The sequence below is a fragment of the Dama dama genome, chromosome 3, assembly GCF_033118175.1.
Source record: "Dama dama isolate Ldn47 chromosome 3, ASM3311817v1, whole genome shotgun sequence".
In the NCBI taxonomy this organism is placed as follows: Eukaryota; Metazoa; Chordata; class Mammalia; order Artiodactyla; family Cervidae; genus Dama; species Dama dama.
In genome coordinates, this window is record NC_083683.1 from 49,097,448 (window position 1) to 49,113,951 (window position 16,504).

At 42.8% G+C, this 16,504-nt stretch overlaps 1 protein-coding gene across 10 annotated transcripts in view; it reads right to left on the reverse strand.

The window, feature by feature from the left end:
• Positions 1-2,405: 2,405 nt before the first annotated feature.
• PCED1B (PC-esterase domain containing 1B) overlaps positions 2,406-16,504 on the reverse strand; it is a 160,246-nt gene continuing 146,147 nt past the window's right edge. For 7 of the 10 annotated variants that reach the window (XM_061129280.1, XM_061129272.1, XM_061129288.1 and 4 more), the window contains one exon: positions 8,909-10,544. In XM_061129280.1, the coding sequence (XP_060985263.1) occupies positions 9,177-10,544 (1,368 nt within the window). In that variant the 3' untranslated portion in view covers positions 8,909-9,176. Of the gene's footprint in view, positions 2,908-3,787; positions 3,999-8,908; positions 10,545-16,504 lie in introns of those variants that run through there. The other 3 variants (XR_009690515.1, XR_009690513.1, XR_009690514.1) reach the window with 2 other exon arrangements.

The following is a 16,504-nucleotide window of genomic DNA, read 5'->3' on the forward strand; positions in this document are numbered from 1 at the left end:
TTTTAAAATATGCAGTACATAGGTAGTTTACCTTACACAATTATTTACCTTTTTAAAAATATATGTTTATTTTTGGCTGTGCTCTTTGTCGCTGTGCACAGGCTTTCTCTAGTTGCAGAGTGGGGGCTACTCTCTAGTTGTGCTGCAGGCTTCTCACTGCAGTAGCTTCTCTTGTTGAGAAGCACAGGCTCTATGCCTGTGGGCTTCTGTAGTTGCAGCAATCAGGCTCAGCAGTTCTGGCTCATAGCCTTAGTTGCCTGGTGACACGTGGGATTGTCCTGGACCAGGGATGGAACCTGTGTCCCCTGCATTGCAAGGCTGACTCTTAACCACTAGACCACCAGGGAAGCCCCACAATTACCTTTCTGAAGAGAGATTTATCATCTTAGGCAAGTTACTTAATTTCTGAGTCTCCAGTTTCCTCATCTGCAAAATGAGAAGATTGGACCAGATTTGTGACTCTTAACCCTGACTGCACATCAGTAATGTTTAAGAGCTTTTATATACACTTTTGTCCAGGTTTTTGCCCCCAGGATCTCTCATTTAATTGTTTTGGGGTGGGGGCCTGTGTACTGGTTTTTGCTGTTATCTTATTTTTGCTTTTTAACTCCTCAGGTTATACTAACTAGCCACCAAATTTAGGAATTACTGAATTAGATGATTGCTAAATTTTCTTTCAGCCAAAAATGTTAGACTATCTGACTGGTGAATGGGCCCACATCCAGCAGTTCTGTGTACATCAGGGTGGGGCCACACACTTTGTGCATTTTTAACAAATACCTGAGTGATTCTGATGTGAGTCATCTCAGAAACACTGCTCTGAGTCATTATCTCACCAACTGTTTATTGTTTCTTCAGGCCAGCACTTACCAGGGCCTGTGGCCGGTGCTCTGATATGTTTGCTAAGTGGCTGCCTCACCAACCTGCCTGGCCACTCCACTGCCCTCTGCCAGGGCCATGGCTTCATGCCCGTTTTCCTCTGTTCTTTGATCCCTTTTCTAACTTGGCTCAAGTAAAATCACATTCTCCTCTTTCTCCTATTCCAACCGTACTTATGTCTTTCAATATTAAAAATATAGCAACTAAATGCAATATTTTGTATTCACCTATAATGATACTGAGCAGGGTTCTGGGGGACTCTTGGGCACTAAGTGTTTCTGTGTTCCTCATTTCTTTGATTACAGGAAACAGCCTTCATTCAGCCTCCATGACCTTCCGTGAGTTTCAGTGGGCAGATTCAAGCAGTTGTTAATTAGGGAAGGGAGGAGTTGCAAGACCCGGGAGAAACAAATTCTCCAGGGCAGCCCTAGGGCAAGGTCCTCTTTCACCATGGAGGTGAAACACACAATATCTTTGAGCTAGTTTGCAGATACTGAAATCCCCTGCAGGTGGCAGAAGTTAAGGATGAATGATGGTAGGCTGCCCACAATCACGTAGACCCCAGACCAGTTGGACCTGAAGTTTGATGAAGCTGACTCCTACTTCAGTTCAGTTCAACTCAGTCAGTTAGTCGTGTCTGACTCTTTGCGACCCCAAGGACTGCAGCACATCAGGCTTCCCTGTGCATCACCAGCTCTTGGAGCTTACTCAAACTCATGTCTATCGAGTAGGTGATACCATCCAATCATCCCATCCTCTGTCATCCCCTTCTCCTCCTGCCTTCAATCTTTCCCAGCATCAGGGTCTTTTCTAATGACTCAGTTCTTTGCATCAGGTGGCCACAGTATTGGCGCTTACCTCATCACCAACTCATCAGAAGAATGTTCATGGTATGATCACACCCTCTTTGAACAATTACTATAAAACTTCTATCTTCCTGTTGGGACCCATGGTTTTGAAGGCACTAGCCCACTGCGACCCTCTTTTCCTGCAAAGCAATAAAGCTATACTTTTCTGCTTCACCCAAAACTCTGCCTCTGAGATTTGATTTGGTACCAGTGTCCGGGGAAGCCGAGCTGCTGGCCTCAACTGGGGAAAAGAAGCTGAAAAAAAAAGATATATATGTATGTATAACTGAAACACTTTGCTGTATATCTGAAACTAGCACAACATTTTAAATCAACTATACTTCAGTTAAAAAAGAATACACTCAAACTAGGTTACTCATACCCTGAAGGTGATTATACAGTGGTAGCTAAAATAGTAGGATGAACTTGGACAGATCTTTAATTTTATCTAACAAATATTTTTATAGTGTTAACTATGTGTTCATCACAGCTCTTAAGACTTTATAAATATTAACTTTGTTGATGTACATAATCATCCTATGAGGTAGGTGCTACCATCCTTCTATATTACAAATTAGGACCATAAATCCCACTTCATTTTTGTAGCACTGATACTTATTTTGAAGAGCATTATTTTTTATTTTAAATTATACAGACTTGAACATAGTATTTCAGTTAATATTTTATTTTTTAATTTTTATTGAAGTTTAGTTGATTTACAATGTTTTCAGATGTACAGCAAAGTGATAACTGAATATATATATCTATATATATTTTTTGTTGTTTTTCAGTCACTAAGTGGTGTCTGACCCTTTGTGACCCCATGGACTGCAGCACACCAGGCTCCTCTGTCTTCCACTATCTCCTGGAGTTTGCTCATATTCATATCCATTGAGTTGGTGATGCTATCTAACCATCTCATCCTCTGCTGCCCTCTTCTCCTTTTGCCGTCAATCCTTCCCAGCATTAGGGTCTTTTCCAATGAGTGAGCTCTTTGCATCAGGTGGCCAAAGTATTGGAGCTTCAGCTTCAACAACAGTTCTTTCAAAGAATGTTCAGGGTTGGTTTCTTTTAGGATTGACTGGTTTGATCTCCTTGCAGTCCAAGGCACTTTCAAGAGTCTTTTCCAGATTTCGATCAATTCTTCTGAGCAATATAATGATATCAATATATATTAATCCTGAGAATACACACACATATACATTCTTTTTCAGATTCTTTTGTTATAGGTTATTACAAGATACTGAATATAGTTCCCTGTACTATACAGTAGGTCCTTGTTGAATTTTATGTTTACTAGTATCTCGTAATCCCAACTGTAAATCTGTGAATCTGTTAATCCCAACCATAACTGTAAGTTTGTTTTCTATGTCTGTAAGTCTATTTCTGTTTTGTAAATAAATTTATTTATACCATTTAAAAATTTTCATTAATTAATAGTATGAGATATGAAATAAATTTAATTTGGGGGTAGCCTGCTACAAAGAGATCTCCTATAGATAAAGATTTAGCCTCTTCCACTATTAGAGGTTTTTAAGTGGAAACATGAAAATATAGTATTAAAGAATTACTTAATAAAGCATTCTTAATTCACCCAGTAGTAATTTCCTTGAATAACTTTACAGAATATGACTTTTTTATCTAGATGTTTATCTCTAGTCATGAAAATTTAACGTATTGTCCCATGAACATTTTTATTAACAAATAAGTATTTGTCAATAAACTAATAGTGTATCATTTGTTAAGTTTCATAGACAAGTGAACACTCTCACTCTGATGTGTAGTCATTTATTGGTCAATTAAGTAAGATACAATACCAAAATGAAGATGACTTTACATGCAAAGGAGTTATTGTCCATTTATTAACTAACACATTGGATAGGTTATATAGTCTTATAAACTAATCCCCAAACTTTGTCTCCCTTCCATCTGCAAAACCAGAACCATTTGTCCAATGTTTGCAGTTTCATCTCCACCTGGTCTATATCCTTGGTGTTGTTCTACCCTGAGCTCATTTTCTAATGTTGATATTGGGGCTTTTATTGGGTTGTTTCAAATACCTGGCTTCCATCTAGAATCACATTTCTGAAAATGTGATCATCCCAGTGTTATGGCTTTTCCTGTGCACAGGATCCTTGTCAACAGAGCTCATTGATGGAAGGTGGGATGGGCGAAGGGGTCTGAGAATAAAGTCCAGTTGTATCCATTATCATATCTTATGGTGACCAGGCTTTTCTGTAGGAAATGTATCTCAGAATAAGCAGATAGCACCTGTGGATGGAGAAAATCTCTTCTTTACAAAAGAATGCTGAATTAAGAAATGTGTAAGCAATGGTAAGACTAGAAAAGTCACTATTTTTCTACCCCTAATTAAATCTCCTTTTCATGTAAGAATCATCCACGTGTGCTAAAACCATTTAGCGAAAGATTGATGAGGAACTGGAATATTGACTTTGTACCAATTCATTACTCATAAGACACTTGCTGGTTGCAAGTAGGAAAATATAACAATTTTTTGGCCACACCTCACAGCATGTATGATCTCAGTTCCCTAACCAAGCCCCCTGCATTGGAAGCACAGTCTTATAACCACTAGACCGCCAGGGAAGCCCCTGAAAAACAGAACTTTAAAATGAAGGCATCCGACTGTCACTTTCTACTTGGTGCTCAATCTCAGCATAGAATCCTGGGAACCATCTTATATGTCCACTGCGGCTGTACAGTTTGAAGCTCACTGCCTTGCCTGTGAACTATTCTACCAAAAATACTTAACTTGTGTCTAAATCAAGCCTTTGGATCTAACATTTACTTTATAGGAAACATAGGAGATAAAGTAAAAGTTAAATGACATCATGAAGAAATCATTAGACTACCTCAGATAACGGAATATTCTGCAGGACAAATGTTTTCAATGAGTCACTGCCATGAAAAAAACAAAAGAAGGGAGTGTTTGGGTTCTCTTCTAGATTAAAAGAAATTCAGAGACATAATAACTAAAGCAATGTTTGATTCTTAGTGGGTCCCAATCTGAATAGCTATCTCAGTTCAGCTGCTGTAACCAAATTCAGGAGTTCCACCTTGCTGGCAGGGCATGCGTTCCAAGACCCCCAGTGGATATCTGAAATTTTGGATAGTCCTGAATCCTATATATACTATGTTTTTCTCTATTCATACCTATGACAAAGTTTAAAAATTGTAAGTTTACAAATTGGGCACAGTCAGATAATATCCAAATTGCTAGCATTATTCCTTTTGTAGTTTGCACCATTGTTAAGTAAAATAAGCTACACTTGAACACAAGTACCACAACAGAGTGACAGTTGATGTGATAATCCAGACTGCTACTAAGTGACCAACGGGCTGGATACACTGGACCAAAGGATGACTCACGTCCTGGGTGGAGTAGAGCCAGGGGAGTTGGGGTTGGATGAGAAACTTCATCATGCTAATCAGAGGGGCACACAATTTAAAACCTGATTTAAATCTTTAAAGACCTGCAGTGCCAGGTCTTAGCTGCAGCACATGGGATCTTAGCAATCTTTGTTGTGGCATGTGGGATCTAGTTCCCTGACCAGGAATCAAACCCGGGTCCTCTGCATTGGGAGGATGGAGTCTTAGCCACTGGACCACCAGAGAAGTCTCCCACACATGTTTTTTTAAAGATATGAAAATGGTCTGTGGTTAAATCTTGGAAATCTATATTAAACACCTTTAACCAAGTTTATTTCATACAGAACTACTCAGAGCCTCTAATATATTAAAAGTCATTTCACATGGGCTGACTATAGAATGAATTCTTTTGTAAGCATCTGTGCCCATAGAATTCATGAGGAGTAGAGACCATGGCTCAAAGGGACATGTTTTGGAACATGTTTCTTTAAAGATTTATCAGTAAAGACTTGTGAAAAATTATATTTGTAAATTAAGAATGCAGTGATAATGGCTTTCCTTAAAGTTGTGACATTGAGAATATTGTTTCTAGTTTATAGCAACACACATACGGGAGTAGAAAAACAAGGGTAAATTCTTTCTCTGATATGATCTAAGGTTTCAAAACAACTCACCTTGGAGATCTGTGAACTGAAGTTTCCACAGATGGAGCTGCTGCTACGTATACCTCCGGAACCTAATATGAAACTTGCCTCAGGCTGTCAGGCAATGCAGGCGGTGGGAGGTGGGGAGGTGGATAGGGAGTGGGGTGGGCCGGCAGGCGGAAACAAGAGCTCTGTGGCTGACCAGGAACAACCAGGCTGATCCTGATCCTACAGGAGGATGTAAGGTTCCATTTGTTTTCAAATGCTGGGCTTTGCTTTGCTTATACTTATGGAAAATAGAGTTAGAGCTTTCAAGTTTTGGCTTTTGGTATAATGTATTACTATATCTTATTATAGAAGATTGTGAGAAATATGCTGCATGGATGTTAATTTCATCATTAAATTTCCTTTTTTTTTCCCCAGAAAACTTGTGACAAAAGTCAAATATAAAAAGCTGTCATTTCTGGAGACTAAAGATTTGGCCAAATGTACCCTTAATTCTAAGTCTTAACAATAGAGCAATAATTTCTCTCATAAATGTTGAATAATTTTGGCTCTTTTCACCACACAATAGCTTGATTGCATTGCATTGCATTTCTTGTCTTAAGGAGTAGGAGGACAATAGCAAAAAATGGGCAAAGAAAAAAGCGCTAGGCTGGAAGATAAGGCTAGGGTATGTATGAAATTAACTGCAAGCACCCACTGAAGGCGCCCAGTGGGGGTGGGGAAGTCCCAGGGGTGTTAGCTTTCCAGATGACTTAGGTAAAGCTATGGGAGAGTTCCATAGAAAAGTAATCAAATACAGCCTCAATTCTGATTTAATCACATTATTACTTAAGGATACAATGTGAAGTGATTGTATTCTTGAACATTTAACTAAACATGCTTGAACACCTTTGTCAGGTAACACACTAGTAGCCATTTGGAATTCAACAGGTGAAAAAGACTCCTGCAGAAGCTAACAAGCAAGCAGCCACTGATGCCCGTGAGTGGGGAGCAAAACAAAGGAAATAAGAGTGTGTTATGATGGTCTCAATAGCACTTTTAGATTAAATGGTCATGGACGACCTCTTAGGAGATGACTTGGAAGGTGCAGGTGGAAGAATGAAGAGTTAGATATCCAAAGAACTAGGGGGTAGAGGATGTAGAACATTCCAGGCAAGTGCAAAGACCCAAGTTAAAGAAGAGCTTGACATGCTATATAAACAGAAGTCTTGTGTGGTTGACAGTGTAAAGAACAATCAGAGTTCTGGAAGATAACACTTCAGGGACAAACAGAAGCCTGATCATGTAGGACAGAACAAGACATAGTAAGGATTTTACTCTGGGATAATGGATTTGGACTTTTGAGCTCCAGAACTGGGAGGGAATAAATATGTGATGTTTTAAGCCACCATCTTTGTCATATTTGTTACAGCAGCCATAGGAAATACAGGCGGGAAGAAGATTGAGTTTACGTGCACTCCCAAACGTCTAAGAGAAATAGGACTGTTAAGCGATTGATGTCATTTAATTCACAACATAGCGGATTCATCACTGAGTCAGTGTCTGGTGCTCAGCATTGTATATCTAAGAGCTCATTCTCCTTGATCCATCAGTCATGATCGGATTAAGGAGAATGAAAAATATTAACTCACAAGAGATATAAACCATACCACCAACTCATTGGCTTATTCATGGAAGTAGAAATACTAAATGCATCAGCTTACTCAGATCAGCAGCTAAGTGCTGCTTGACTTTGCTTGGGAGTTGTAAAGCCAGAACGATGGCAATGAGCTCATTTTATTGCTTAAAGTTACCAAATCTCATAGCCTGCTGCACTTATCTCTATGGGATGAGAACATTTACACTGGCCAGACGAATCCAATCTCTCCTGACTATGCTGGGACATTCTGACAAATTCTGGCTTGTAGAATTTTCTTTGTAAAGAATTTGTAGAATCTTCTTTGTGAAGTCCTCAAAGATTCCTTCTGAGTGTACCACAAGGATTAAATGTCAATTTACATCATCTCAGGTAGTCTCACCAGGAAAAAACATACTTCACTTCATCTTTCACTCACTTATTCTTTCAAGAAATAGTATTCAGAGCTTACTAAATGCCAGATACTGCACTAGGATTTCAGACACAAAGTAAGCTAAAAGCCCTATTTTTATTTCAGTGGATTAAGAGTTTCTATATATTTCTTCTGTAAATAGCAGGTCTCACTCATGTCTTAAGATTTCATGAACTCCATTTTTGCAGAATAATGTTTCCTTACCCTCATTGCCAAATTCAGGGATGATCCAACTGAGGACCTATAAAGCAGTCAAGTCAATTCAATGAAAAACCCTATAATCTGGACAGTTTTAGTTATGTCCTATTTTGATCATTTTATCTAAGTAGTAATATTTCACTATCTAGACTGAAAATTTCAATCTCAATAATCTTTGCATTCCTACAAAACAGAGAAGAGATGGTTGTGGCCACCTGTGCAATTTGCAAGAAAGGGATTTGTACACTGGGTGGTGCATTGCAACTCCTCGTTTTACTCTGTGATACACTGTCACTGAGTGCAACTTAGTTTTTTCAAGTCCCAAACTAAAGACTATTAAAGAAATCAGAAAGTCACAACCATGCCATCCACTCTGGTTTACATACAAAAATTACCTGCACATCTAGCCAATAAACCTCTGGTTATGGAACTGTAGGTGTTTTTCATCATCTCTTCCATAGGAAGACCATGTTTGGTAAACTTCCCTTCTTGGTTTGTTGTGGTATAAATCAAGTTTGAAAGTTTATATGAACTTGAAACTAGTATAAACTACAAAGGAGTAGTGGAGAAGTGATTTTTCTGGGTGTCCTACAGGAAGTCACTCAGCTCCTGGCCTCAGTTTCCTTGTTTGTAAGTGTTAAATTTTATGTCTTTAGTTTTCTCAGTTCTAAGATTCCATGATTTTTTGAGACTCTCTGGTAAACAGCACCACAAAAAGTTAAAGTTATTTCGTTTATTTATAAGGAATCAGATCTATTTTATGGAAACCCTTTGGTGAAATTCCATTTTGAGTAGTTTTGAGGCCATAACCATACAGTAGATATTGTCCCTGCTGTTATGAAGTGTTCAACAGAAGGGAGAGGCATCATTAAATACAAACTCAGGAAATCCACAATGACTTTTATGAAACAACTTTTTAATTTCAATTGTATATTTACAAATAGAGAATAAAGAGCAGGAAAGCAGGAATGATGCCTGGCCACCTCCCAGGCATCTGGGAGTGCAGAAAGAGGCCATGGACAACATATATGTGTCAGACTGATCTTCCCTGCCATCACTGATAACAGCAGTGGACAAAAGGCTTCAGTGAAGGAGGTCAGTTTATTTGGGAAGAGGCAGACCATGTTCAGTCCATGTGCGAGAGGAAGAAGGCCCAAGTCAGTCTATTGAGGTCTTGGCTCTTTATAGGCTGAGGCCCTTCTCTTGGAAGTTTTAGGCCGCCTTCTCCAGGGCATGTAGGGGTCAGGGGGATGATACCTGGGAAAACCCCTATGGACCTCAGGGACCCGTTGCTCATAACAGGGTGGAGGGAAGCGGGGCATAGGCGGCTGGGGACCATACCGAAAGTCACCTTGGGCAGCAAATTCTGTTTGGGTAGATGGGGGGACATCTGAATATAAATAGTTGAAGGAGAATTGATCCGATTGGAAAGTATGGTCTGAAGAAAAACCGGTATCCTGGGGGCAGAATGGGAATGGGGGCATCACCTGGTGAAAGGGTCTGGGATGAGGTTGTGGGGACAGCAGTGGAAACAGGGATGGGCGGGGAGACGGCGTGGGGAGCAGGGGTTGGCGCCCCGGGAGAGGCAAAGGTCTGGGCGGAGGGCAGGCCGGCTGATCTCCGCAGACCAGGGGCTGCCTCTCAAGCCTCCGGCCAGGTCTTCCTCTCCCAGGGCCATCCGTGATCCACTTGCCCACTGGGTCTCGCTGGGGCAGCTCTACCCCCCAGGCGTCGGCCACGTGGGCCAGCAGGAGCTGGGAGAGGTGGCGGTGTGCGCGCTCGTTCCAGTGCACTCCGTCCGTCTGCAGGAACTTCCCCGTGTGGCGGCGGAAGTGGAAGTGCAAGTCCAGCACATCGAAGCCGTGCTTTTGGGCCTCGGCAGAGCTGTAGAAGTTGGCTTCGATCACCCGGCTTTTCACGGAGGAGGACGCTAACCGGATCTCGGGCGGGACGAAGCGGTTGGTGATTCTGTCGCCCACGGGCATGGCCGTGTTCCACACCAGAAGGCACGACTCGGACAGCACCTGGCGGAGGTGCCCGAACAGCCTCTCCAGGTTCCGCCGGTAACTGGGCCAGAAGTCCTTCTCGTACCTGGTGATGTCCCAGAGGCACGAGTTCATGATGACCAGGTCCGGGTGGTGCTCGCCGGCCTGCAGCTCCTCCAGGACGTCCTCCAGGTAGTCGTTGTACACGCGCGTCAGGAAGTAGAAGCGCACCAGGTGCTGGCCCGAGCAGAACTGGCGCACCTCGCGGTAGTGGGTGCCGTTGTGCATGCGGCCCAGCTGGCCCCCGCGCACCAGCTTATCCTGCTCGAAAGTGTGCTCCCCCTTGGCCTTGAGCTGGCTGGGTGTGAGCAGGCAGTCCTTCTGCAGCAGAAGCACCAGATCCTTGTACACAGCCCTCTGGACCGAGTCCCCCAGGACCACCACGAACTTGTTGTGGAGCAGCTGCCGCACTTCGGAGGCCAGTAGGTGGACCATGACGCCGGTACCGCCTGGCTCCTTCCTTTCACTCAGCGGGTCTGCGGAAGGCTAGGACAGAAGGAGAGAGCGCATGGCGGGGACCCACCTCGCGCAGGGCGGAAGCAGGAAGGTGGGCCCGCCCCGGGAGTGGGCTGGAACTCTGGCCTGGGGCGTCTGAAGGGCGGGGCTCCACTACCCTCCGCCCAGAGAGAGGGGAGCCTGGAGCCAGAAGCCCTGGTTGGCCCAGAGGAAGTTTCTGCCTGAGACTTGACTTTGAATACCCAGAAAACCCAGGTCCCATGGCCAGGAAGGGCCCCGCCCTCCCCGGCTGGAGGTGCCACTGCCAAAGACACCCCATAACCCGCCTGGAGACATCCCGGATGCCTGACAAGTGGAGAATGGTTAGGTAAACTTTGCAGAGGTTAAATAATGAGAATGATGATCAAGCAAGAACACAGAGCGTGATATACTGTTAGCTGAGAAAGTTACATACCATATATGTGGCCGTATCACTGAAATGGTATAAAATAGATATGAATGCTAAGCTGCTTCCCACCAGGCTCCTAGGGAATTCCCTAGGCAAGAATACTGGAGTAGGTTGCCATGTCCTTCTCCAATAGATATGCATAGATAACATTGAAAGAAAATACACAAAACCAGCTTTAAATAGGACAGTAGGATCATGGGTGACTTGCTTCCCCCCTCCTGTTTTTTGTAAATATATTTTACATAGTCTTAAAATCAATTTTAATAATAACAATGTTTCTTATCAATGGGACTTGTAAAAAATAAAATTAGAAATCATTCACAAGTGCTCCAGCTGCAATATTGTTTTTCATTTGAAGGAAATTGGCTTTGGCGTAAGAAATATATTGAGCTAAAGGCCAATGAGACTCAATAGAAGAGTTCTCTGTCCTTCCCTCATGTACCTAAAAGCAAGATATAAATTTTCTGAGTAAGGTGACCCTTCCCCCACCAAGGAGAGAAGAGTCAAGAAAGAAGACAAGGAATTGTCAATACAAAGATGAGTCTGCATAAACAAACCTTACTAAAATAAAATAGCCCTTATTTTCCTTTAGTAACCCCATATATCCCCTTCTCCACACTTTATTATCCCTTGAAACACAATTCCCTTTGTTCTCTGTTAAAATGGTCAAGTCTAACTAGTTAAAAAGCCCAAGTCTAACTAGTTAAAACTTTGAGTTCCATTCCTTTTCTGTGAATTGTTGTGCACATAGATATTAATTAAAAAACTGTATGCCTTTTCTGTTGATCTACGGTAATTTTATTCACAGGGCCCCAGATACTAACCCTAAGAGTATAGAGAAAAAGTTTTCTTCCCCAGAACACTGAATAAGCTGTTAAAAGTTGTGAAACTTGTCTTCAGAACTTCAGATTGAGTTTATTTCAAGCTGCCATTTACAGCCATATCCACTAATGAATAAAAGGTGGAAACACATTAAAATACTACTAAGTGTCACATGGGGAGGAACATGGCATGCCCTTCACACACTTACAAAGAAGCTGTTAAAATCTGCTGTGGCTTGATAGTTGTAGGCTATCATGCATTAGAAAAAAATTTTAATAGGTGTGGTGGACAGCTATTAATAAATTACACATTTGGTTTTTAAAAGCTATACTCATGGTTTTAAATGAGTATGAGCCCAAAAATAAGAACATGAAGATGGGTAGAATACAAAAGTGTTCCCCCAAGAACAGTTACAAATACTGCCTTACTTGAATCTTCATTCAAAAACATTTGCTATCAAATAAAAAGCTTAAAACCAGGATTTTGCTCTTTGTGGTACAACAAAATTAAACATAATTAAACTCCAAATCCCACTGGGGCTCAGGCATATTCTCTAGTTTATATTCACTTTTTTTTTCATCCAGCTCACACTTACTAAGCACTCACTAAATGCTCCACATGGGGCTTTCCTGGTGGCTCAGAGGTAAAGAATCCGCCCACCAAGCAGGAGACATGGGTTCCATCCCTGGATAGGGAAGATCCCCCGGAGAAGGAAATGGCAACCCACTCTAGTATTCCTGCCTGAGAAATCCCTTGGACAGAGGAACCTGGTAGGCTCCAGTCCTGCTGCTGCTGCTAAGTCGCTTCAGTCATGTCCGACTCTGTGCGACCCCATAGACGGCAGCCCACCAGGCTCCGACGTCCCTGGGATTCTCCAGGCAAAAACACTGGAGTGGACTGCCATTTCCTTCTCCAATGCGTGAAAGTGAAAAGTGAAAGTGAAGTCACTCAGTCGTGTCCAACTCTTCGCAACCCCATGGACAGCAGCCTACCAGGCTCCTCCGTCCATGGGATTTTCCAGGCAAGAGTACTGGAGTGGGTTGCCATTGCCTTCCCTGGCTCCAGTCCACGGAGTCGCAAACAGCTGGACACAAGAATAACAAATGCTCCACATGGGCGATATAAAGATGTGTAAAACCTGGTCTTGCCTTTCAGGAGCAGATCAGATATATTCACTGATAACTGTAATACAAAGTTGAGAATGCTACAGTGTTAGTCGCTCAGTCATGTCTGATTCTTGCAACCCCATGGACTGTAGCCTGCCAGGCTCCTCTCCAGGCAAGAATACTGGAGTTGGTTGCCATTTCCTTCTCCTGGGGACCTTCCTGCCCCAGGGGTCAAACGCAGGTCTCCTGCATTAGCAGGCAGATTCTTTACCATCTGAGCCACCAGGGAAGCCCATAGACAGATAAACAAAGGATGTGAAACTGGTTTGTAAACAGAGCTGGGCTGCTGGGACGATAAGGAATCATGTCTGTGCACAAGTGTGCCAGGGTGTCTGTTCATGTCCGGGTCAGGATGTGGGTCTGGAGGTCTGCCAAGGCAGAGTGAGATGCAGGCAGAACGGAGCACTGAAGGTGGGCAGTCAGGAGGAACCTTTGTATCTGTATCTGTCTTTGACTGGCTCTGTGACCCTGGGCTAGTCCCTGCCCTCTCTGGTGCCAGGGTCCTCTCGCGTACAATGACAGTCCTTCGTGTAGCAGACACCCCAGTTTCACCTTCTAGGCCAGGCAGGGCTGGTCCTCTGTGCTCCCTGGGATTCAAGTGTGCAGTGAGGAAGAGAGTCGAGAGAGAAGAAATCATCAGAGAAGGGTTGGAGTACAAAGGAAATGTGCAAGAGGGGGTGTGTCAGAGCATCTGGAGGAGCAGACCCAAGGCCCCCTGAGCCAGGACGGGAGGCGGCCAGAGGCTCTAGGTCGGCTACCTTCAAGTGCCATGAAAACAGAATGAACAGGTGCAGTGGACTTTTAGGGATCTTTGCAAACAGGACTCTTCTATCCTAGACCCAAGTCTCCAAAGTGTAAAGTGAAATCTTTTCCCAGTGTTTTCAGGGTTCCCGTGCTTGCTCTCTGGAAGAAAAGCTATGACAAACCTAGATAGCATATTAAAAAGCAGAGACATCACTTTGCCAACAAAGGTCTGTATAGTCAAAACTATAGTTTTTCCAGTAGTTGTGTACAGATGTGAAAGTTGGACCATAAAGAAGGCGGAGCACTGAAGAATTGATGTTTTCGAATTGTGGTGTTGGAGGAGGCTCTTGAGAGTCCCTTGGACAGCAAGAAGATCAAACCAGTCAATCCTAAAGGAAATCAACCCTGAATATACACTGGAATGACTGATGCTGAAACTGAAGCTCCAATACTTTGGCCACCTGATGTGAAGAGCCAACTCATTGGAAAGGATGCTGATGCTGGCAAAGATTGAGGGCAGGAAGAGAAGGGGGTGATGGAGGATGAGATGGCTGGCTGGCATCACCGACTCAATGAGCATGAGTTTGAACAAACTCTGGGAGATGGTGAAGGACAGGGAAGCCTGGCATGCTGCAGTCCATAGGGCTGCAAAGAGCTGGACACGACTGAGTGACATCAACAAAACGCTACCCCAGTTCTATGTGCCCTCTCTGGGTTGGACTCTGGTCATACTCTGTCCTAGTCCCCTAGGGTACAGGACACCATTCCTTTCCATTAGAATTCCCTCCCCTAGGGTGGCAGATGTGACAACCGAGTGCTGTCTCCTTCAGCGATACTGTATTTACATGGCCCAATACATTCCTTCTGAGTGTGAAGTGCCCTGGACTTGAACTCATGGATGTGAGTCAAATTCACTGCTTAAAAAGTTGTGGAGAATGGAGGCACTTAAGTATATTTGTGAAGAACAATGCTTTTCATCTGTGATTTTCCTCATCTGTAAAATGGGACTTTTAGCACCCACTTCAGAGAATTGATCTGAAGAAGTGGTTAGAACCAATGTCTTGATAAATAGGGTGGATATGAGTTACTATTTGTAAAGCAAGTTCAAGAACACTCAGATAATCATCTGTAAATGAGGGTTACACTATTCGTGCTGTAAAGATCAAATGACAAGTGAGATTTAGAATAAAACAAAACTAATGTTATTTGAACAGATACGGATGCCAAATACTTTGCAAATGTTACCCGATTTGTGAGATAAGAAGGATCTTCAAGTGATGGACGTGAAGTGAAGTCACTCAGCTGTGTCCAACTCTTTTTGACCTCAGGGACTGTAGCTTGCCAAGTTTCTCTGTCCATGGAATTCTCCAGACCAGAATACTGGAGTGGGTAGCTGTTCTCTTCTCCAGGGGATCTTCCCAACCCAGGAACTGAACCCAAGTTTCCTGCATTGTGGGTGGATTCTTTATCATCTGAGCCACCAGGAAGCCCACCAGAGAAGATTTAAAGCTACTGATGGCAAACCGTCCCTGTGGGAGATAGCCCTTAGAGCTGAACCCCCTGCAGTCTCAATCCAAAAGCTCATGCTGAGGTCAGGGAGATATTTGAGGGCGAGATGGAAGAAGAGTGTTTCATAGACAGGAAATCCTTTGGGCTTCCCAGGTGACTTAGTGGTAAAGAATCCGCCTGCCAATGCAGGGGACTCAGGTTCAATTCCTGGGTTGGGAAGATCCCGTGAAGAAGGGAATGGCAACCCACTCTAGTATTCCTGCCTGGGAAATCCCATGGACAGAGGAACCTGGCGGGCTACAAGCCACGGACTCACAAAGAGTCGGACACAACTCAGTGACTCAACAGTAGCAGCAGCAACAGGTAATTGTATTTATCTGCCTGCTCAGGGGAGATGATCCATGTGATCTTAGGGGTTGGGGGGCTGCAAGTGAGGATATAGATGTTGGGTTGATCAAAAAGTTCCTTCGGGTTTTCCAAGGCTATTGTGGATAAACCTGAAGGAACTTTTTGGCCAATTCAATAGATATAGATATGATCTCAAGCAAGAGACCTGCAAAAATTAAAAGACCTGGGTTCTAGAATAACCAAATTTCCACAGATTTCAGAGCCTCACAGTATTTGAGAAATTTTGGCTGCCTTACATGCTGACCAGTGAACCTAACCTACCCAGATACTGTTACAAGGGCTTAGAGCCAAAATCAAGCAAAAATGTCCAGCTGTTCTTCTGCAATGTAACATGCAGATTGGACTGTAAGAAAGAAGGGAGGAGGAAGTGACTGGGAAGAAACATTCCAGTTAGAAGCTGAAACTGAAAGGAAATTCATGAAATTCTTGATAAACTTCCTGTCACAACTGTAACAGGATTAACAAATCAGACCTCCTAAGGACCGTGGGAAAAAAATCATTTAAACTAAGATGTCAAGCATTAAAAACAAAACCTAACAAAAACGAAGTAATTTTTTCGGGGGTGGGGTGAATGAAGAATAATTTGGAGAGCCGAATCTTCTCTGGTCTAAAAAAAAAAAGTTGGCAAGTTTCATTTTCAAAACTCCTTTGATTTATAAAAATGAAACAAAAAAGAGATTTGAAAACGATCAGTTCAGTGATTTTTTTGGCCTAAGGGTTTTTCTTTGCTTCAAACTTGCAAAAACTTAATAGCTATTTTATAGATTAATTGACTCGTCATTAAGGAATTTATTGAGAACTAGATATAATGCTAGGTGCAAGGAGTAGATATAAAAAGGCAGTCTCTTTCAAGAGGATGGGTAAGAGAGTGGACACATAAAAATATCAGTTAG